The 22,924-nt window shown below is 45.4% G+C and overlaps 1 protein-coding gene across 2 annotated transcripts in view; it reads left to right on the top strand.

Moving 5' to 3' along the window:
- The first annotated feature begins 3,539 nt into the window (after positions 1–3,539).
- STX1A (syntaxin 1A) overlaps positions 3,540–22,924 on the top strand; it is a 235,330-nt gene continuing 215,945 nt past the window's right edge. The window contains exon 1 of one of the 2 annotated variants that reach the window (XM_082246027.1): positions 3,540–3,892. In XM_082246027.1, coding sequence (XP_082102153.1) covers positions 3,863–3,892 — 30 coding nt within the window. In that variant the 5' untranslated portion in view covers positions 3,540–3,862. The remainder of the gene's footprint in view (positions 3,893–22,924) is intronic. The other variant, XM_082246026.1, reaches the window with a different exon arrangement.

The raw sequence follows: 22,924 nt of genomic DNA, 5'->3' as shown, positions 1-22,924 counted from the left end.
GTAGTGATGATGATGATGGGAAGGAGCCATATAGTGATGATGACTATGATGGGAAGGAGCCGTGTAGTGATGATGATGGGAAGGAGCCTTGTAGTGATGACTATGATGGGAAGGAGCCATGTAGTGATGATGATGATGGGAAGGAGCTGTGTAGTGATGATGATGATGATGATGATGGGAAGTAGCCATGTAGTGATGATGAAGGGAAGTAGCCATGTAGTGATGATGAAGGGAAGGAACCATGTAGTGATGATGATGATGATGATGGGAAGGAGCCGTGTAGTGATGATGATGATGATGGGAAGTAACCATGTAGTGATGATGACTATGATGGGAAGGAGCCATGTAGTGATGATGACTATGATGGGAAGGAGCTATGTAGTGATGATGATGATGGGAAGGAGCCATGTAGTGATGATGATGATGAGAAGGAGCCATGTAGTGATGATGATGATTGGAAGGAGCGATGTAGTGATGATGATGATGATGGGAAGGAGCCATGTAGTGATGATGATGATGGGAAGGAGCCATGTAGTGATAATGACTATGATGGGAAGGAGCCATGTAGTGATGATGATGGGAAGTAGCCATGTAGTGATGATGACTATGATGGGAAGGAGCTATGTAGTGATGATGATGATGGGAAGGAGCCATGTAGTGATGATGATGATGAGAAGGAGCCATGTAGTGATGATGATTGGAAGGAGCGATGTAGTGATGATGATGATGGGAAGGAGCCATGTAGAGATGATGATGATGATGGGAAGGAGCCAAGTAGTGATGATGATGATGATGGGAAGGAGCCATGTAGTGATGATGAGGGTGGGATGGAGCCATGTAGTGATGATGATGAGGATGGGAAAGAGCCATGTAGTGATGATGATGGGAAGGAGCCATGTACTGATGATGATGATAATGGGAAGGAGTCATGTAGTGATGATGATGATGATGATGGGAAGGAGCCATGTAGTGATGATGAGGGTGGGAAGGAGCCATGTAGTGATGGTGATGATGGAAAGGAGCCATGTAGTGATGATGATGATGATGATGGGAAGGAGCCATGTAGTGATGATGATGATGGGAAGGAGCCGTGTAGTGATGATGATGATGGGAAGGAGCCATATAGTGATGATGACTATGATGGGAAGGAGCCATGTAGTGATGATGATGATGGGAAGGAGCCGTGTAGTGATGATGATGATGGGAAGGAGCCATGTAGTGATGATGACTATGATGGGAAGGAGCCGTGTAGTGATGATGATGGGAAGGAGCCATATAGTGGTGATGACTATGATGGGAAGGAGCCGTGTAGTGATGATGATGGGAAGGAGCCTTGTAGTGATGACTATGATGGGAAGGAGCCATGTAGTGATGATGATGATGGGAAGGAGCTGTGTAGTGATGATGATGATGATGATGATGGGAAGTAGCCATGTAGTGATGATAAAGGGAAGTAGCCATGTAGTGATGATGAAGGGAAGGAACCATGTAGTGATGATGATGATGATGGGAAGGAGCCGTGTAGTGATGATGATGATGATGATGGGAAGTAACCATGTAGTGATGATGACTATGATGGGAAGGAGCCATGTAGTGATGATGACTATGATGGGAAGGAGCTATGTAGTGATGATGATTATGGGAAGGAGCCATGTAGTGATGATGATGATGAGAAGGAGCCATGTAGTGATGATGATGATTGGAAGGAGCCATGTAGTGATGATGATGATGGGAAGGAGCCATGTAGTGATGATGATGATGGGAAGGAGCCAAGTAGTGATGATGATGATGATGATGGGAAGGAGCCATGTAGTGATGATGAGGGTGGGATGGAGCCATGTAGTGATGATGATGAGGATGGGAAAGAGCCATGTAGTGATGATGATGGGAAGGAGCCATGTAGTGATGATGATGATGGGAAGGAGTCATGTAGTGATAATGATGATGATAGGAAGGAGCCATGTAGTGATAATGAGGGTGGGAAGGAGCCATGTAGTGATGATGATGAGGATGGGAAAGAGCCATGTAGTGATGATGATGGAAAGGAGCCATGTAGTGATGATGATGGGAAGGAACCATGTAGTCAGGGCCGGATTAAGAGCATCATGGGCTTGGTGCTGAGGATTTTGAAGGGCCTTAAGGGCCGTGCCTTGGCATGCACCCAGAGGAGGAAGGGTGCAGCCATGCATGCCTAATTCAACATGGGATGCTGTCTCTGAAGCCCATAAACACATCCATGCATCGGCAACTGTCCCTCCTTGTCCGTCCTTCGCGCTGTGTGGGGAGGTTCTGAGGGTGCTGCCTGGGGAAGCGAGCATAGAAGCCAGACTTCTGTGTTTACAAGTGACAGAAGAGCGGTAACAGTGAATATGGCCAACCCGGGGCCTATATAAAAGGTAGGGGCCTGGAGCTGCAGCTCCAATAGCCCCTACGTTAATCTGGCCCTGCATGTAGTGATGATGATGATGATGATGATGATGGGAAGGAGCCGTGTAGTGATGATGATGGGAAGGAGCCATGTAGTGATGATGATGATGGGAAGGAGCCGTGTAGTGATGATGATGGGAAGGAGCTGTGTAGTGATGATGACTATGATGGGAAGGAGCCATGTAGTGATGATGATGATGGGAAGGAGCCATGTAGTGATGATGATGATGGGAAGGAGCCGTGTAGTGATGATGATGGGAAGGAGCTGTGTAGTGATGATGATGATGATGGGAAGGAGCCATGTAGTGATGATGATGATGATGATGGGAAGGAGCCATGTAGTGATGATGATGATGATGATGGGAAGGAACCATGTAGTGATGATGATGATGATGATGATGGGAAGGAGCCATGTAGTGATGATGATGATGGGAAGGAGCCATGTAGTGATGATGATGATGGGAAGGAGCCGTGTAGTGATGATGATGGGAAGGAGCTGTGTAGTGATGATGATGATGATGGGAAGGAGCCATGTAGTGATGATGATGATGGGAAGGAGCCGTGTAGTGATGATGATGGGAAGGAGCCATGTAGTGATGATGATGATGATGGGAAGGAGCCATGTAGTGATGATGATGATGGGAAGGAGCCTTGTAGTGATGACTATGATGGGAAGGAGCCATGTAGTGATGATGATGATGGGAAGGAGCCATGTAGTGATGATGAAGGGAAGGAGCCATGTAGTGATGATGAAGGGAAGGAGCCATGTAGTGATGATGATGAAGAGAAGTAGCCATGTAGTGATGATGAAGGGAAGGAGCCATGTAGTGATGATGAAGGGAAGGAGCCATGTAGTGATGATGAAGAGAAGTAGCCATGTAGTGATGATGAAGGGAAGGAGCCATGTAGTGATGATGAAGTGAAGGAGCCATGTAGTGATGATGATATAATCCTGTACACAGGATGACAGGGATCCGTGTCTGTGGATGATCAGGTACCACGGACAGCTCCCACCTTGCAGTCCCCCGGCCCATGACATCCCTCCCGTACACAGGATAGGATAGGCGGGTGGTGTAGGCCCCGCCCCCTCCCACAATGCCCGGATGAGTGGGGAGGATGTGATCCAGGAGGGGAGAGCACACACAGCAAGGAGGGCAGCAGACGGGATGTGATTGCGGAGAGGAGTCGGCTTTGTGCTGGAGAGGAGAGATCTTTGGGGGGAGCACCATGCATCTGATCTAACTCCTCTCCCACTTCACCTGCAGGTGACCCCCATTATTATGTACAGACTGTGAAGAGATCGGACGATCGGGCTGTGTCTGTAGGATGCTCGCACAGTCTATGCCCGGCGATCATTGACAGTCGTGCGGTGCAGTGAAGAGGCAGCTGTCAGTCTTTGTTCCGGGAAGATCACATCACCGGCCGGGGGGTCAGGATGAAGGATCGCACCCGGGAGCTCCGTGCTGTGAGTATACTTGTTGCACAGGGGGGGACACTCGGTCGGTCGGTCGTTGGGTGGGTGATGTTCGGGGGGTACCCAGTCTTGGATGTAGGTGATGCCTCCAGTGTGATCTGTGGGTGAGCTGTCACAGTGCTGGGGGGCATCTGGAAGAGGAAGGGTTAACCTCCTCCAGCTGGCTGATTAACCCCTTGTACCCCGGATAGGAAGGATCACCTGTCCATGGTACTCCCAGCTCCAGGCATCATGTGATGGGCACCTCTGCCATTGTGCTGTCAGTGCAGGTGCCTCCCTCGCCCAGGCAGTGCAGGGTATACATAGTCCATCATTGCACAACAGATGCCTGTTGCTTAAAAAAATCTAGATTCCAATTATATGAAGTGTTACCGAGGTCTCCCCGCTTCGGATACAGCCAGATGTGATTGCTGGGAAGACTGGAACAGGGGACCTGAATATCTGTGCGCCTTCCAATGAAGAATACTGAGCTCACCGTGACACGGGACAATCTGATCATACAATCGCCTTCAGATGTAGTGACCGATGGGATACAAATCAGTACAATAGATCCGGAAGATCCTTATATGACCTAGCTTTGGTAAATCTAAAGTGGATTGTATGGTCAGATTGTAACAGGTATCGCCGTGGCCTCTTGCACACAGGTGAAAACAATGTTTCAGGTGTTGCTTTATATAGCTAGATAGATATAGATCTGAACACAGGTGCATTGTTGTCTATGGGACTATACAAACCGATGCGTAAAGATCCATAATCCAGCGATTGGAAAAATGTTACATTTGGGTGTAGTAATTTACACGTATACATATTTAATTACAAGCGCATATGCATAAATTATAACATTGGCACATAGATTAGAACAGCCTTTATCAATCTTTTTACCAGTGTGGAACCCTCAAGATAGTTTTCAGATCTCAGGAAACCCTCCCAACCCAAAATGATTATACCCCCAGCTCGTGGAATGTTAGCAAAATCAGTCGTTTTTGAAGTGTAAGTTCACCTTTACAGAAAATCTATAAGGTGAACTAACGTTGGACCCCCACCTGCTGTACCATTGTGCCGTGATCACCCGCTGTGAGACACCGGGACACCGCTTCACCAGGGATTTGAAGTCCCTGCGGCTTAATCTCCTATCCGTACCACTCAGCGTGTACAAATAGGAGGTATTCTAATTGGTCAGAACCATCACAAAGACGGTGCTGACCAATCAGAATCTATCTAGTATGTCCTGCCAGCGCAGGACGATTTCAAATCCCTAGGGTAGGGAGGGGGTCCAGTGTAAATTCTCCTTACAGATTTTCTGTAAAGGTGAACTTACCCTTTAAATCATGGGTGTCCAACTTTTTGGCTTCTCTGGGCCACATTGAGTGTAGAGAAATTTTCTCGGGCCGCATATAAAATATATACTATACTTAAGGTATATAAGTAATAAAACGCTGCTGCGCCCTTCCCACGCTGCCGCGCCCCCTATCCAGCACTAATTTAACACAACTAGTGGATGATCCCCTCCAAGGCAGCCTCTGCCTACAGTTCGATGGAAGCCGCTGTGGCCGTGCCCCCAACTCAACTTCCTTACTCCCCAGCAAAAAAATAAAAAATTATCAGGGGGCAGTGGGCCGCATCGCCTGCCATTCAGGGCCGCATGTTGGACATGCCTACTTTAAATACAAAAAAAAAAAACAAGAATGGGTTTTCCTACCCCACTCCACCACTCTAACCACCATCAAGAAATTAGGAAAAAGAAACAGGCTACATGTACACTGGCCACCCCTAAACTTACCTCTCCTGGCAGCAGAAAAATGCTAAACGCAGCAAAAAGCAGTACCACATTTCTGCCGCGTTTGGCACTTCGAGTTTTTTCATTTCATTGGTCAGAGTACTTGACATCGAAATGAATAAACACCCAAGTGCTAAATACAGCTAGCGCTTAGGTGCATTTACACACGTTTTTGACATGTTTGGCATTTTTTTAGCCAAAATGTTCCTCTCATGAACACGATTCTTCTTCATTCAGGAGAAGGACATTTTACTGTCGTTAAACTCTGCTGCTCCTAAACTCTAATAAAAGCTTAAGTGTACATGGGCACATAGGCTTTTATTGAGTTAGGTTCAGGGCTTTGGCAAAAAAAAACTCATGGCAGTGTACATGAGGCCTAAAACATGTAGGGACCACGCTAAGTTGGTGGTCATTGTATGCCAGATGTCAATCTGCCAGGGCTTTCTCCTCAAGGAACCCCTAACAACCTCTGGAGAAATATCAGGGTTCCACAGAGCCCTGGTTGAGAAAGGCTGATTAGAATATCTAGTAGTAGTTAGGTTCATTCAGCTGGACTAGTATTGGCAACAGTTTCTGCACATACAATCCAAAATGAAGGCAAGTATGTCTCATTTATTCAGGTCATGGTGTGTGTGTGTGTATATATATATATACATATATGTATAGGGCTTTTTTTTCTCAGAGAATAGGTGCAGGAACTCCCTCTTTTGGACTTACCCCTTGTCTCTGCCCCTACCTACCTCCGTGAACCGTTCCTTGGTTCCACCCACTACCCACCTCCCAGTACCATCCCTTTTAGAAAATACAGAACAAAGTAAAATTTGTGGTACTAAGTAATTTGTATGGAATTTGGTAATGATAACAAAAAAGCAGTAAAATAGATCCCATGCAGCCAACAACAATCTATCCCCCAGCAACAATAGATCCAGCCAGAAACAATGGGCCCTCAGCAGCAACAACAGATCTCCCAGCAGCCAGCATCAATATACTGCTGCCTAAACAGTAGATCCCTCCCAGCAACAACTGACCCCTCAGCAACATAAAACCCACCCCAGCAACAATTGACCCTCCTGCAAAACGAGATCTCTTCCAGAGACAATAGATCCCCCAGCAGCCACATTAGATATTCCCAGCAGCAATAAATCCTCCTGCAGGAATAGATCCCCTCCAGCAACAATAGGTTCCTCAGCAGCCAGCATCAATAGACAGTGTAGCACAACCCAGCACTCCTTGCCATTACATACATTCAGTGCTGGAGGTGCCGGAACTGCGTTCCCCCGCGTTCCCGCTGAAAAAAAGCCCTGTGTGTATATATATATATATATATATATATATATATATATATATATATATATATATAATGTTAAATTTCAACTGGATTTGTTCTGCAATGTTGAAGACATTTTGTAGGTTTCTGCACTAGGTTTAGGTTACACACCTCCAAATCATTACCAGTATGTCTGTGAAGGTTCTCGGTTATCCAGGTCATGGCATACAGTAGATAGTAGTAGTTGGTTACATTCAACTGGACTTGTTCTGTAATGTTGAAGATGTTTCATAGGTTCATGTACTGGTATATACCCCAAAATGATGGCCAATATGTCTGTGAAGGTTCTCATTTATCCAGGTCATGGTGTATATCGTAGTAGTTAGTTAGTTACATTTCAACTGGATGTACTCTGCAATGTTGAAGACATTTTATAGGTTCCTGCACTACTTTCATTTTGTAGGTTCCTCCCCTAGATACCCCAAAATCATTGCCAGTATGTCTGTAAGGCTCACACTAGTGTGACTTGTCATGTGTCTTTGGACACATACAGTCACAAGACAGGTTGCAGCCCATTGATTTCAATGACACTTGTTCCAATCTATGCGACTTAGAAAAGGTTCCTGCACTACTTTGATGTGACTTTCTTGTGACTTGAGTGCCAGAGAGTGTAAAGTCACATCAAAGCCACACTCGAAATCGTGCAACTTTGGGGTGTGATTGGAGCCTAAAGGTTCTCATTCACCCAGGTCATGGCATAGCTAGTAGTAGTTGCTTACATTCAAGTGGACCTGTTTTGTATTGTTGAAGTTGTTATGTAGGTTCCTGTATCCGTTTCAGAGTATACACCCCCAAAATGATAGCCAATAGGTCTCTAAAGGTTCTCATTTATTCAGGTTATGGTATATATAGTATTAGTTACATTCAGTTGGACCTGTTCTGCAATGTTGAAGACCTTTTGTAGGTTCCTACACTAGTTTCAGGTAGGGATGCACCGATTAGATATTCGGATCGGATATTGGTGCCGATATGGCCATTTTAGATGGATCGGGGGATCGGTAACATTGACCGATCCACTGGCCGATCCGGTTTTTGCTTGGTAACGGCTCAGCCATCCATTACTAGGTGCAGTAGTAGTATGGGATGGGAGCCGCTACTTCCTGTATAGTCCCGGATCACAGGCGGAGTGATATCAGATGCACTCCGCCTGTGAATGGAGGAGCTACACACACGAAGCAGCGGCTTTGCTCTGTACTGCAGCCGCTTGCTTTGTGTGTAGCTCCGGATCAGTTCCGGTATCGGCGGTTTCACAACGCCAGGTATCGGTATCGGGTCCAAAAAAGTCAGATCGGTGCATCCCTAGTTTCAGGGTATACACCCCAAATTGATTGCCAGAATGACTGTGAAGGTTCTCATTTATCTAGGTCATTGTATATCTAGTAGTAGTCACTTTGAACTTTATTATTATTATATAGCGCCAACAGTTTGCGCAGCGCTTTACAATGTGAGGGAAGACAATACAGTTACAATACAGTTCAATACAGGAGGAATTAGAGGGCCCTGCTCATTAGAGCTTACAATCTAGAAGGGAGGGTCAAGTGAAACAAAAGGCAATAACCGTGGGGGATGGGCTGATGGAGAAAATGGAGGTATAGTTGTTAGGTGTGGGTAGGATAGGCTTCTCTGAAGAGGAGATTTTTCAGAGATCATCTAAAAGCTACTAGAGTAGGAGATAGTCGGACAGATTGGGGTAAGGAGTTCCATAGGATTGGAGAGATTCTGGAAAAGTCCTGGAGGCGAGCATGGAAGGAGGTTATGAGGGAGCTAGAGAGCAGGAGGTTTTGAGTGTAACGAAGAGAGTGATTAGGTTGTTATTTTGAGACTGGACGTGTTCTGTAATATTGATGGTGTTTCATAGGTTCTCGCATTAGTTTCGGAGTTTACACCCCAAAATGATGACCAGTATGGGTGTGAGGGTTCTCATTTCGTCAGGTCATGGTTTTTTGCCATCCTGTGGATCATCTTTGGGTGTATGATTGTGTATATAGGATTGTAATTTTTATTTATTTTTTCCTTTTTATTGGTTTAACTAAGATGTCTTCTTTTCAACTGGACTAACTATGTAACTATGATATATCGAGTAGTAGTTAGAGGTGTTCATCTACACTTGTCTTGTAATATTGAGTATATTATGTACCTGGAAACAGTTTGAGTATACACCCCAAAACATTACAGAACAAGCCCAGTTGAATGTGCTAACTACTGCTAAATATACCATGGCTAGGATAAATGGGAACCCTCACAGACACATTGGCAATCATTTTGAGGTGTATACCCTGAGACTATGGTGTCACTAGAGTTGGTGTCACCTAGTGCGGTAAAACATGGTGTCACCCCCCACCACCAGCACCCCCCCCCCCTTGGATCCTGGTGCCCGCAGCTGTTTAACATCCAGCATTCCACTGTGCATGTGCAAGCCGCCCTGAGCTTTGTGTCTCGCAGTCTTTTTGGACCTGTGACGTGCCCCAGAAGGTTGCAGGCAAGGGGGGTGTGAATATCTGCTCAGATCGCCCCGGTCCCGGGATCATTCTGTTTTACAAGCTCTTTGCACTCACAGATATGTATGCCTTCCAGATGGCTTGCATTATGCATTCAGATATATTTGCCATTCAAGAATGTGTGTCCAGGTGTATTTAAAGGGGAAATCCACCCTAACACTAAACTGTATAAAGCTACAGGCATCTAGGCACTAAGACTAACCTATCTAACCCTGTAAATAAAACAATTGCCATACATAGCTTTTTTGAAGCCGCTCAGGCCAGTCTCCAGCGAGGGAAGCCCTGCAGAGGAGACAGCCGACAACGGCTGTTAAATAAATGGGAAGTGATGTCACCCATATAGTTACTATGGGGCTTCCGTTGTCTGCTGCCTTTTCTGTAAACGCCTACAAGGTAAAGCCACCGCTGACAGCTTAGTATGGGACCGCATCGACTTCAGAAAAAGTATGCATAGGGATTTCTTCTATACGGGGTTAGATAGGTTAATCTTAGAATGTAGCTGCCTGTAGATTTAGAGATTTTAGTGTTAGGGTAGAGCTTCCCTTTAAGTATTTCCCTTTATATACATAACTCTATGTTGTGCATGTTTGCTTCCTTTTTTTTTTTTTTTTCTTGAATTTGTAATAATTTGTTCCACATCCCTACAATGACAGGTAAGATGTTGATGATGCGTTTAACCTGAGGCTTCTTTGGAAAAACCTATTGATTTAAAGTGCATTGCTTGTATGAAAATAAAGTAGGGTGCATCTGACAAAACGCAAAACAAAATAAGCCAAGCATGTTCAGATATTAGGGGTACTGCAGCAATCGTTATTAGATGTTCTACTTCTTAATGAATCTAATTGAATTCTTCACCAAAAAGTCACATCATGGTCTAGAGGATGTATACATCAATGAAATATGACGACCCTATTTGAAAAATGGTAGCTCATGTACTTTTTGAGCAGTAGGGGTTTTGCTTCAGGTGACCGAATGCTCAGATGTGAACAGGGGCTATTGAAAGGAATGCGATTTGGCTTCTACAAACTTCAAGCAGAAAATCACTCATGTGTGAAGAATGGGGTCTTAAGTCCAAGGAGGTGCATGATATCTCCCGGGCTTATCTCTATAATTTATATCTCACATTTTTTCTTTTTACACTCTTGGAAGACGACTATTGCTGTATTTCCCAGAGGATGCTTCAGGACCATGCTCTTCACCTTGTCTTTTTTTTTGGTAAGAACATTCTGGATAGCCATAACACCAAGGATAGCTACTGGAATCCTCCATATTCCCAAAGTTAAATGCCGAAAAACCGTGCAGAACGATCGAAAAAACGTGACTGGACACAAAAATTCCAAATAGCTCCGAACAACGGCGCTCAAGGCCTTGCTAAAGGGGCCACACCCAGATTACATAATTTCCCCTCACACGCTACAATGTGGTTATTCATACAGGAAGCTATTGTAGCATAGACAATTTGTATTGTTGGTAAACTCTCCCATTTGGGATACATTTGAGATTGGACGAGCAACCAAAAAAAAAAAACAGACAATAAGTCGTATGATTTTCGGATTGTGTGTATGGGCCATTAGCATCTTCAACATTAGAGTCAGTGCAGTTGCTATGCCTGCCCCTCTCCTCCTCCTGCCCAATCACAGAAGCCCTTGTATTATGTGAACACATGCACAAAATTCAAAGGCTTCTCTGAATAGGCATCAGAGGGGAGGGGTGGGCATAGCTGCTCTGTGTGCTTCTCTCCTCACTCTCAGCTCTGAGGTGTCAGCATATGAAGAGCAGAGCCATGAATCTGTCAGATATGAATAATCGATAAACTATATCACCAAAAGTATTGGTACACCTGCCTTTAGACACATGAACTTTAATGAAATCCCAACCTTAGTCAGTAGGGTTCAATATTGAGTTGGTCCACCCTTTACAGCTATAACAGCTTCAACTCTTCTGGGAAGGCTGTCCACAAGGTTTAGGAGTGTGTCTATGGGAATGTTTGACCATTCTTTGTGCACTGGTCCAAATCATTTGGTCATTTGGTGGAGGGGGAATTATGGTGTGGGGTTGTTTTTCAAGGGTTGGGCTTGGCCCTTTAATTCCAGTGAAGGGAACTCTTAAAGCGTCAGCATTTTTGGACAATTTCATGCTCCCAACTTTGTGGGAACAGTTTGGGGTTGGCCCCTTCCTGTTCCAAAATGACTGCGCACCAGTACACAAAACAAAGTCCATAAAGACATGGATGAGCGAGTTTGGGGTGGAGGAACTTGACTGGCTGCACAGAGTCCTGACCTCAACCCGATAGAACACTTCTAGGATGAATTAAAGTGGAGACTGCGAGCCAGGCCATCTCGTCAGTGCCTGACCTCACAAATGCGCTTCTGGAAGAATGGTAAAACATTCCCATAGACACACTCCTAAACCTTGTGGACAGCCTTCCCAGAAGAGCTGAAGCTGTTATAGCTGCAAAAGGTGGGCTAACTCAATATTGAACCCTATGGACTAAGACTGCCTTTAAAATCTGTGTGTGTGTAAAGGTAGAAGTCCCAATACTTTTGGTAATATTGTGTAAGTTCAGGAGACGTCATGCACCTCCTTGGATCCTTGGACTAATAGTATACCTGCACTTACTGTGTGTCAGTGCCTTCTCCAGAAGCCATGGTCTAGCCTGCCCAACACCCCCTTTAACCTCAAGTAGGAAAGGGTGTAATGAGTCCAGTAGCTCAGGACATACTTCTGCATTTGTTAGGCTTTACTTTACGCCATGCTGATACAAACGTTTGCATGTAATGTACAAACCAAGCCAGGCATTCACTTCAATGTCTCCTCCCAACAAAGACAAGTAATAGCAACACAGCTCGAACCCTGGCGCTGGATGTGAAGTAGGGACATGGTCTCAAATAATTTAGAAGCCACAGCGTTCTTGCCAAATGCAGTGCTAATCCCTTAGTAAGACAATCTGCATAATATCATCTATATGTTCCTTATCACAGCAATGCCATCTGCACAGCGCACATAGCTGCTCCCCATACCCCCCGAGAAATGACAGCACAATGTTTGCATGCATGTTTCAGTGATTACCCAGCACAGCCTATGTGACAGTAAATACAGTGCTGTATGTATCGTCTGCTGCTTGCTACGGCCGTTTTTTTTTTCCCATCGTGTCTCCAACTTCTGCTTGATGTGGCGAACGCACCTCCTTATGGTCCACACAGCCATAAGCAGCGTTTGCTGGTGTATCAACCCCGACATTTAATAAAACAATGCCCGGTGCCTACATATAGCATTTAATAAACACACTCCCACTCGCTCTGTATGCCAATTAAGCCATAGCGATTTGCATGCACAGCACATTCTTGCAATCTTTAATACCCTTAGCCTAGCTGACTGGGTTTTGAATGACAATACTTAGGTATAGCCTGCCTGTTGTTATGTTTGGTATTATGCAGCAGGGTCCCATTATTATTGTAACTGTCATGTAAGATTCATTGCAAGATATTTTAATTACTCTTCCGGAATACACTGGAGAAGGGCTGCACAGCTTCTCTCCGCACGTGACCAGTACATTCAGCAAAGTGGTACAGGCTGCTAATTAAATTGCCTTGTGCCCTGTCTGTCATTAATTTGCATGGGCTGTTGCAGTGACAATCACTTTAGACTTCTACTTTTCAAATGTAATACAGAGCTGATTAACCACTTTACCACCGGAGGATTTTGCTGTCTTACGTCCAGGCAACTTTTTGCGATTCGGCGCTGTGCCACTTTAACTGACAATTGCGCGGTCGTGCGACGCCTTACCCAAATGAAATTTACGTCCTTTTTTTCCCACAAACAGAGCTTTCTTTTGGTGGTATTTGATCACCTGTGCGCTTTTTACTTTTTGCGCTATAAACAAAAAAAGAGCGTTTATTTTGAAAAAATAACAATATTTTTCAATTTTTTTTATATGAAACCCCCCCCCCCCCCAAAAAAATGTAAAAATCAAATTTTTTTTAAAATTTTTGGGCAATTTGTTTTCTGCTACCTATGTTTGGTAAAAAAAATCACGATAAGCGTATTTTGATTGGTTTGCGCAAAAGTTATTGCGTTTACTAACTACGGGAAAGATTTCTGTCATTTTTGGTGTTTTTTTTTTTAACGCGTAATGGTGGCGATCTGCGATTTTTTTTTTTTTTTTTTTTTTGCGGGACTGCGACATTGCAGCGGACAGATCGGACCCTTGACTGACATTTTTGACACTTTTGGGGGTACCAGTGACATTACTGCAGTAATCAGTGCTATATATATGCACTGTTACTGTAAAAATGACACTGGCAGGGAAGGGGTTAATTTTATTGGAGAGGGAGGGGTTAATGTATGCCTGGTGCTTACTGACGTGTGGGGGGGAGGTGACTATGTGACAGAAGGACAGATCGGATGTTCAGCTATGCTGAACACTCCGATCTGTCAGTCCCTGTCACTTAGGAGATCCGCCCGCTCTGTTTACACAGGCGGGCGGATCTCCTCACTCGATTCCCCGACGATCGGGGAAGAGCGGCGGCGATCGCCGCTGCTCCTCCCCTGGCCCGACTCCCGCTGTGACTGAAAACAGCGGGAGCGCGCCTCTGGTGGCGCGCGAGCACCGCCTACAGGGGGAGGAGTCCAGTGACGTAGGTCTACGTCGCTGGACGGGAACGAGCCACTGTGCCGCAGTAGCAGCACAGTGGCTGGAGGTAAAGTGGTTAAAGGGTAACCCCACTTTTGTGGGGAAAAAAATAATAATAATGTAGAATAGACCGGTGTTTCTTAACCTTTTTTACAGTTGAAGCACCAGGGTGGATAAAAAATTATGATTTTAATTTTTTTTATTTAAATTACATTTTTTTGATTTTGATCAAATTTATTTAAAAAAAATGCTTTTGGAGTAAAAATCTATCAAAAGATAGTTTTCTATTTAAGATACATTAATCATTTAGTTTATTTAGCATGAAATTGAGCTTAGTTATGTAGCATGAGGCTGTATATTCTGCAATATTTACATTTTTGGTAAACTCATTCAATGAATCCAATCTCTGCAAGCCGAGATAACATGCACTGCACTGATACATTCACACAATTTCACACTAACTACCAGCAAGAATGAGTCCTTACATTTAAAGAGCACCTGTCATTTCAGATCCATCATGGCAGTTTAGCCTGTTACCAGGCATCCACTCACCTGCTGCAGTCACGGCCCTTGCCTTGTTGTGTCACTGCTGCATCACCAGCCATCCCATTTAACCGATTGCCGACCGCCGCAAGTACATATACTGCGGCGGTCAGCCCCGGCCAGGCAAAGTGACGTATGGGTACGTCACTAGCCTGTCACTAGCTTGTGAGCCAATAGCGTTCCCTAACAAGTCAGTGCGTGTGCCCGGCGGACCCGATGTCTGCTGGTCACTCGCGATCGTTTGCCGTGAAGGGAGAAAGGCAGGCGGCTAATGTAAACAAAGCCGCCTATCATTCTCCCCTGTGTAAAAATGGAGATCACACGGTTCTACTATGTAGGACCATTGATCTCTGTTCTTACACCAGTAGCCATGTCCAATCACAGTTAGAAGCACGCCCCTAGGGACATACTTAACCCCTTCTTCCCCAATAAAGTTTACCCCTTCCCTGCCAGTGTCATTTTAACAGTGCATATTTATAGCATTGATTACTGTAGTAATATCACTGGTACCCCCAAAAGTGTCAAAAATGTCAGTCAAGGGTCCGATCTGTCCGCCGCAATGTCGCAGTCCCGCAAAAAAAATTGCAGATCGCCGCCATTACGTGTTTAAAAAAAAAAACAACAAAAATGACAAAAATCTTTCCCTTAGTTAGTAAACGCAATAACTTTTGCGCAAAGCAATCAAAATACGCTTATTGTGATTTTTTTACCAAGCATATGTAGCAGAAAAAAATTGGCCAAAAATGTTAAAAAAATTTTGATTTTTACATTTTTTTTTTTGGGGGGGGGGGGGGATTTCATATAAACAAATGTGAAAAATATTGTTATTTTTGCAAAATTGTCGCTCTTTTTTTGATTAGCGCATGACCAAAAAATCACACAGGTGATCAAATACCACCAAATGAAAGCTCTATTTGTGGGAAAAAGAGGACGTCAAATTCGTTTAGGTACAGCGTCGCACGACCGCGCAATTGTCCGTTAAAGTCACGCAGTGCCAAATCGCAAAAAAACCCCTGGTCAGGAAGGGGGTAAAATCTTCCGGGGCTTAAGTGGTTAAGTGGATGGGACTGTCGGTGAGTCAACAGCAGGTCAGAGGAGGAGCCACTGCGGGACAGAGATGACAGTTGCTCTTTAAAGCGGAGTTCCAGCCATTTACTCACCTGTCCAACGGTCCAGCGATGCGGCCGCCGGAAGCCTCGATCCTCTCCCTCGGCGCTGGCATCACTGCTGTGGGCACCCGGCTGTTACAGTTTGCGGCTTCACAGCCGGGTACCCACTGCGCATACGCGAGTCGCGCTGTGCGCCGTGATTGGCCGGCATTCTTCTGGGACCTCTGACGTGTCCCAGAAGATTGCAGGGAGGGAGGGGGAGAGGAGAACTTCCGCTCAGGGCGCCGCGGCGCTCCGAGCGGAAGTGGGAGCGGGTACCTGTCAAAACTAAGTACCCGCTCCCCCCCCCAAAAAATGACATGCCAAATGTGGCATGTCGGGGGGTCAGGACTCCCTAAAGCGGAAGTTCCACTTTTGGGTGGAACTCCGCTTTAAATATTATGAATTAAATTGAGATGATTTAAATGAAGCCTTTTTACGAATGATTTAAATTGTGATTTAAATCAACTTGATTTAAATCAAATCCACCCGGCGAGGCACCCTTTAAAAATACAGACAATCTCAAAGCACCTTTTAACCACTTCCGCCCTATAGGCAATTGACGGCGGGAAGGTGGTTGTGTCATCCTGACCCGCCGTCATATGCAAAACGGCGATTGGTGCTGCGGTGTGTCACTCTGACACACCGCATCTCCGATCTCGGTAAAGAGCCTACTGACGTAGGCTGTTTACCATGTGATCAGGTGTGACCAATCACAGCTGGTCACATAGTAAATAGGAAGAGCCGTTGATCGGCTTTTCTCAGTTCGTGCCTGACAGGCACGAGTAGAGGAGAGCCGATCTGCAGCCCTCCTGACAGGGGGGGGTCTGTGCTGGTAATCAGAGCATTGATTACCAGCGCAGACCCTTGGGGGAGTACCACTAGATCCACCAGGGATGCCCACCCATGACCACCAGGGATGCCCACTATAGCCATCAGGGATGGCAATCAGGGCTCAGGGAGCCTGCCAGTGCCCTCCCCATCAGTGTTGCCCACCATTGGCATCTATCAGTGCCACCCACCAGTGCCCATTATTGCCCACCAGTGCCGCCTATCAGTGCCACTGGCCGCCTATCAGTGCCCATCAGTGCTGCCTATCAGTGCCCACCAATGCTGCATATCAGTGCCACCCCCATCAGTGCCTCCTCATCAGTGCCTGTCAGTGCGGCCTCATCAGTGCTCATCAGTGCAGGAAAAACATATCTATTTACAAAATTTTATAACATAAACAAAAAACTTTTTTTTTTTTCAAACTTTTTGGTCTTTTTTTATTTGTGTAGCAAAAAAGAAAAAAACCTTGCTGTGGGAAAATACCACCAAAAGAAAGGTCTATTTGGGGGGAAAAAATTTGGTTTAGGTACAGTGTTGCATTACCGCACAATTGTCATTCAAAATGCAACAGTGCTAAAAGCTGAAAATTGGCCTGGACAGGAAGGGGTGTATCTGCCCTGTATTGAAGTGGTTAAAATTATGGACAGTCTGGAGGCACCCCATTTTAAAATGTAAAAAACGATTTTAATATTTTTACATAGTGCGGCATCATCCACATGTAGGATACCCAAAGTTGGAGGTGATTTATTTTCTTTCAAAGCAAATACACTTTTGCACACTAGTACTGACTAGTATTCCACTGTTTCTCTTCTCCCTTAATTTCTCTCCATCAGTCAGCTAATGTCACCCCAGTGCTGAGGGAGAGGGGCACACGAGGGTCAAACAAGGATGCTGTGGAGGCAACAGACATCCTACTTATTAACTGATGACATTATTGGTTGTTAGGATGCCAGTGGCTAGAACAGGGTTTCTCAACCAGGGTTCCGTGGAACCCTAGTGTTCCTCCTGAGGTTGCTAGGGGTTCCTTGAGCAATGGGCAATTTCTGCCTCTCACATAATTTTCGAATGACACCATTGTTCCTTTAGCTATCTGTAAATAAAGATTATGCTCGGGCGATGTTGTCTTGATGGAAAATTGCCAACATCCCTAATATGAACTTGGAAAGAGAAAAGATTCCCCTTGGGGGCGGGACTTTTAAGGCAATTGAACTGACGCTTTTCGGGCAGAACCCTTTATCCAAAGTTCAATTGGGATACAGTTCACTGCGGCCGCACCGGGGGAAGAGCGTACCACCGCTTCAGACAACAGCCTCGCTACTTCCCTTGGCCTTCCGCTTCAATATAGATACTTTTTTGTGCCTCGCCATTTGCCTTTTGAGATCCTCGCGGGATAAGCCACGGAGGACCCAAACAATAAAACTAACAAATAAGTTACAACACTACTTTTATTTGATCCATTCATTGTTGGCTCTCCTACTCCCCCTTCCCCCTTGGTCTTCTCGCCTCCCCCTGACTGGTGCGCTCCTATTCAGCGCCGCAGACTTTTTGTACTGCGGCAGCTTTTTGTATGCGGTTGCAATCATCCGGAAAGTGAACTGTATCCCAATTGACCTCGGATAAAGGGTTCTGCCCGAAACGCGCCAGGTCTAGTTTTGGGAGACTCCACATACTCTCGCCTTGCATGTTTCCTCAGTGATGTATTCTCACCGCATATTATGTTCAATGTTTTCTATTCTTGGTAGTTATTTCTAATCTGTTAGATTTCAATAAATTCATATAATTTTACATTTGTGCATATACTTTTACCTTTACTTTTTTGATGGTCAATTGCCTTAAAAGTCCCGCCCCCAGGGGAATCTTTTCTCTTTCCTTAGCTATCTGTAAGGGGGTAATTCTTCCCAATGATGACAAGAGTAAGGAGCATTCTTCCCACTGACTGTCACACTAATGTGTTATGAGTTGTAGATTTTTCAATTTTTAGCAGGGCCCGAGACCAGGAATTTATTTCAAGGGTTCCTCTGTGTTGAAAAGGTTGAGAAAGGCTGACATAGAAAGTTGTAATGGTGTATAATGAAAACCCGTGGCTTTGTGTAAATAAAAGGCAGGCTTCATCCACCTTCTGGCTTGTATACAATTTTTGATCAATTTTTAGGCATTTTGCCAAGGCATCTCTGAAGAAACCTCAAGGCACCCTGGTTTAAAAAGGCTGGTATATACAATTGCTACAAAAGTCATATTGTAATTAAATGTTATTAAAAATTACCTTTCGTTTTCAATCTGCAACATTGTAATTATCTTAGAGTTGTAAGCTTCAAGAAAAAAAAAAAAGCCAAAAAAACTGTAAGACAAAGGCATAATGAGCTAGTATGCATCACATACTGGCTCAATATGGAATACTTACCTTAGAACGAAGCCCTTTAGCGGCGCACCTCCCACGCTGCCGAGGAAGCTGACATCTTCCCTGGTGTTTCTTCTGGGTTTGCGGGCTGCGGCGCTAAGAGTGGCTGGAGCCGCAAAGACGTCACTGCGTGGGAACCGCTGTTTATGTCACTGGCTCTGAAAGTTTGGTACAGTAAGCCGGACCTTCAGAGCGCATGCGCCGATGAGGTCCTCTCATGCTATATCCAGTCATTTGGTCAATGGTCACCATGGAACAAGGCACATATGGCCATAGTTTGATTATCCATCCCTGAAAAACCTCATGTGCTTTGGTACTTTGTATATTGTTTTCCAAAAACTGGTTATTTTCAAAGTGGGCTTTATGTTGGAAAACCGCTACATAGTAGGCCAACTTGGTTGTACATACCTTCCAATAGCCTTCGTGCCGGTTCACACTGGGGCGACCTGTGAGGCGACCTGGTCGCCTCACAGGTCGCCGCAGGTCGCCTCCCATAGGGAAGCTGCGGACCCGTTCTAATAGGAGCGACACAAGTCGCTCCGACCTAGAAAAAGGGTCCGGAGCTTCTTTGGGGCGACCAGGAGGCGACCGCCATAGACTTCAATGTTATGAAGTCCGTGGCGGCCGCTCCGAGGTCGCGGCGCGCTGCTCGCACCGCGATCTCGGAGGTCGCCCCTGCAAGTAGCGTCGCGGTAATGTGAACCGGCGCTTCAAAAACCTGTCACACATTTAATGATAAATATTGCTTTAAGAGTCGGTTCACACTAATCCGACTCGAAGTCGCCCCAACTTCGGGTGACTAATGAAGTCACCTGTGCAGCGCGACTTCAACGCGGCTTGCAACGACTTCTCATAATAGAAGTCAATGCAAGTCGCTCCGACTTTGCAAAAAAATAGTGCAGGAACCTTTTTATAAGTCGGAGCGACTTAAGTCGCTCTGATTAGAACGGTTCCATTGCACAGCATTGGAAGCTACTTGTCAGGCAACCAAGTCGGATCAGTGTGAACCGGCACTTAAGCTTTTCTTTATAAAGCAGTTTATGAGATGTATTTAAGGTCTCATGCACCGAAATGTCTAGAGGATGCATAGTCCTCAACCGTAAAATCTATGGAGCTTTCCCAGAGTCGGGGAGCTGTAGGTGGCCGCCCATACAAGTAAATGGGTGTATGTTGCTCATATTCTAGTAAACATTGATGACCTCTGCATCTGTGTTACACCGTATACGCATACATAGGCAGTTTACTTGAATTTGCCACCTTTACGTTTGGGACAATACAACGTACATGCATGTGTAGGTGAACGCCAACGCAGAAGCCATCATGTTTACCGAAGTACAGCCACATGCAGCTATTCACTTGTATGAGCACCTGTACGTGGTATCTGCCACTCCCGGGTGTGGAATTTAACGGTGGGGGACTTGTAGCCTATAGACATGCGTGTGTATGAGGCCTAATTCAATATTAACCACTTCTGGACCGGAAGGTTTTCCCCCTTAATGACCAGGCTATTTTTGTGCGATACGGCACTGCGTTACTTTAACTGACAATTGTGTAGTCGTGCGACATTGTATCAAAAAAAAATTGATGTCCTTTTTTTCCCACAAATAGAGCTTTCTTTTGGTGGTATTTCATCACCTTTGCGATTTTTATTTTTTGCGCTATAAACAAAAAAAGAGCAACAATTCTGAAAAAGAAAACAATATTTTTTACTTTCTGCTATATAACATTCCCCATAAAAAAATGTAAAAATCAAATATTTTTTCATAATTTTAAGCCAATTTGTATTTTGCTACATATTTTTGGTAAAAAAAAAGTGTATATTGATTGGTTTGCGCAAACGTTATCGCGTCTACAAACTAGGAGAAAGATTTATGTCATTTTTATTTATTTATTGAATTTTTTATTAGCAATGCCGGCGATCATTTTTTTTTTTTTTTTTTTTTTTTTAGCGGGGCTGCGACATTACAGCGGACAGATCGGACACCAAACTGACATTTTTGACACTTTTGGGGGGACTAGTGACATTACTACAGTAATCAGTGCTAAAAATAGGCACCTTTACTGTACTAATGACACTGGCAGGGAAGGGGTTAAATGAGTCCCTGGGGGGTGCTTTGTAACTGTGTGGGGGATGTATTTACTGAATGAACACAGAGACCTGTGATCAGTGTTGCCAACCCCCCGGAGGGAAATTTACTGGCAGAACGTCCAAAATTTACGGATGGCACAAATTTTTTTACTGGCATTGCAAAAATGTACATATACAGGGTGTTTTCAGTGCTAAACCGTGCAAATATCATTACTTAAACTATAAACATGTATATAGTGCTATTAGCAATGTGTTTAGCTTAAACAAAAGTCAAAAACCATATTTCTCCATTTACATGAAGATCAGATTAATATAACCCAGCCAGCACAGCGTTCCCCCATATATCAGAGTGTGCAGGATTCCCCCTTACAGTGTAACTCTGACGTAAAGAGGAATGCTGCAGATCTTGATTTAAGCAGGAACTCTGATTTAAGTGGGTGCTCTGGTGACCAGAAACCGCCTTATATCAGAGTCCACTGCATTCCCCTTTACATCAGAGTTCTCTTTTACATCAGGATCCGCAGAGTTCCCCCTTCGCACTGTAAGGGGAGAATCCTGCAGACTCTGATGTAGAGAGGAATACCAGGAACTCTGATAGGGGGGTGGGGGACTCTGGTGACCAGAGACCACCTTCCACAGATTAATTACACTAAGGTAAGGGGGGGGGGGTTCCCTGCTATAAGGGGGAAACCTTTATATCAGTTCCCCCTTACATTATTGTATTCACCCAGCCCTTACATCAGTGACCCCCCCTTAGACTGGCCTGGCAGCGCTGTCACTTACCTGAGGGTGGTCAGAGGCTGCAGAAATGATACGGGAGGTGGTCAGATGCTGTGGACATCATACCGGAGGAGGTTAGAGACTGCGAACGTTCTACAGGAGATGGTCAGAGGCTGCACGGACATGGTACAGGAGGTATTGAGAGGCTGCAGACACCCCCCATTCCCCCCCCAACAGTAGTGTCCTAATCTTCCCCCCTTCACCCTCCACATCAGTGTCCACCTCTGCCACCTTTTACATCACCCTCCCACAGCAGAGTCCTCCTCTGCCCACCTTCATATACCCTCTACAGCACTGTCCTTCTGTGCCCCCTTCAGCCCCCATAGTACTGTCCTTCTGTGCCCCCTTCAGACCCCATAGTACTGTCCTTCTGTGCCCCCATAGTACTGTCCTTCTGTGCCCCCTTCAGCCCCCATAGTACTGTCCTGTGTCCCCTTCAGCCCCCATAGTACTGTCCTGTGCCCCCTTTAGCCCCCATAGTACTGTCCTGTGCCCCCTTTAGCCCCCATAGTACTGTCCTGTGTCCCCTTCAGACCCCATAGTACTGTCCTGTGTCCCCTTCAGACCCCATAGTACTGTCCTGTGTCCCCTTCAGACCCCATAGTACTGTCCTGTGTCCCCTTCAGACCCCATAGTACTGTCCTGTGTCCCCTTCAGCCCCCATAGTACTGTCCTGTGCCCCCTTCAGACCCCATAGTACTGTCCTGTGTCCCCTTCAGCCCCCATAGTACTGTCCTGTGTCCCCTTCAGCCCCCATAGTACTGTCCTGTGCCCCCTTTAGCCCCCATAGTACTGTCCTGTGCCCCCTTTAGCCCCCATAGTACTGTCCTGTGTCCCCTTCAGACCCCATAGTACTGTCCTGTGTCCCCTTCAGACCCCATAGTACTGTCCTGTGTCCCCTTCAGACCCCATAGTACTGTCCTGTGTCCCCTTCAGACCCCATAGTACTGTCCTGTGTCCCCTTCAGCCCCCATAGTACTGTCCTGTGCCCCCTTCAGA

This window comes from Pelophylax lessonae (assembly GCF_965119305.1).
Source record: "Pelophylax lessonae genome assembly, chromosome: 2".
Classification (NCBI taxonomy): domain Eukaryota; kingdom Metazoa; phylum Chordata; class Amphibia; order Anura; family Ranidae; genus Pelophylax; species Pelophylax lessonae.
This window is presented reverse-complemented; position numbering and strand designations above follow the sequence as displayed.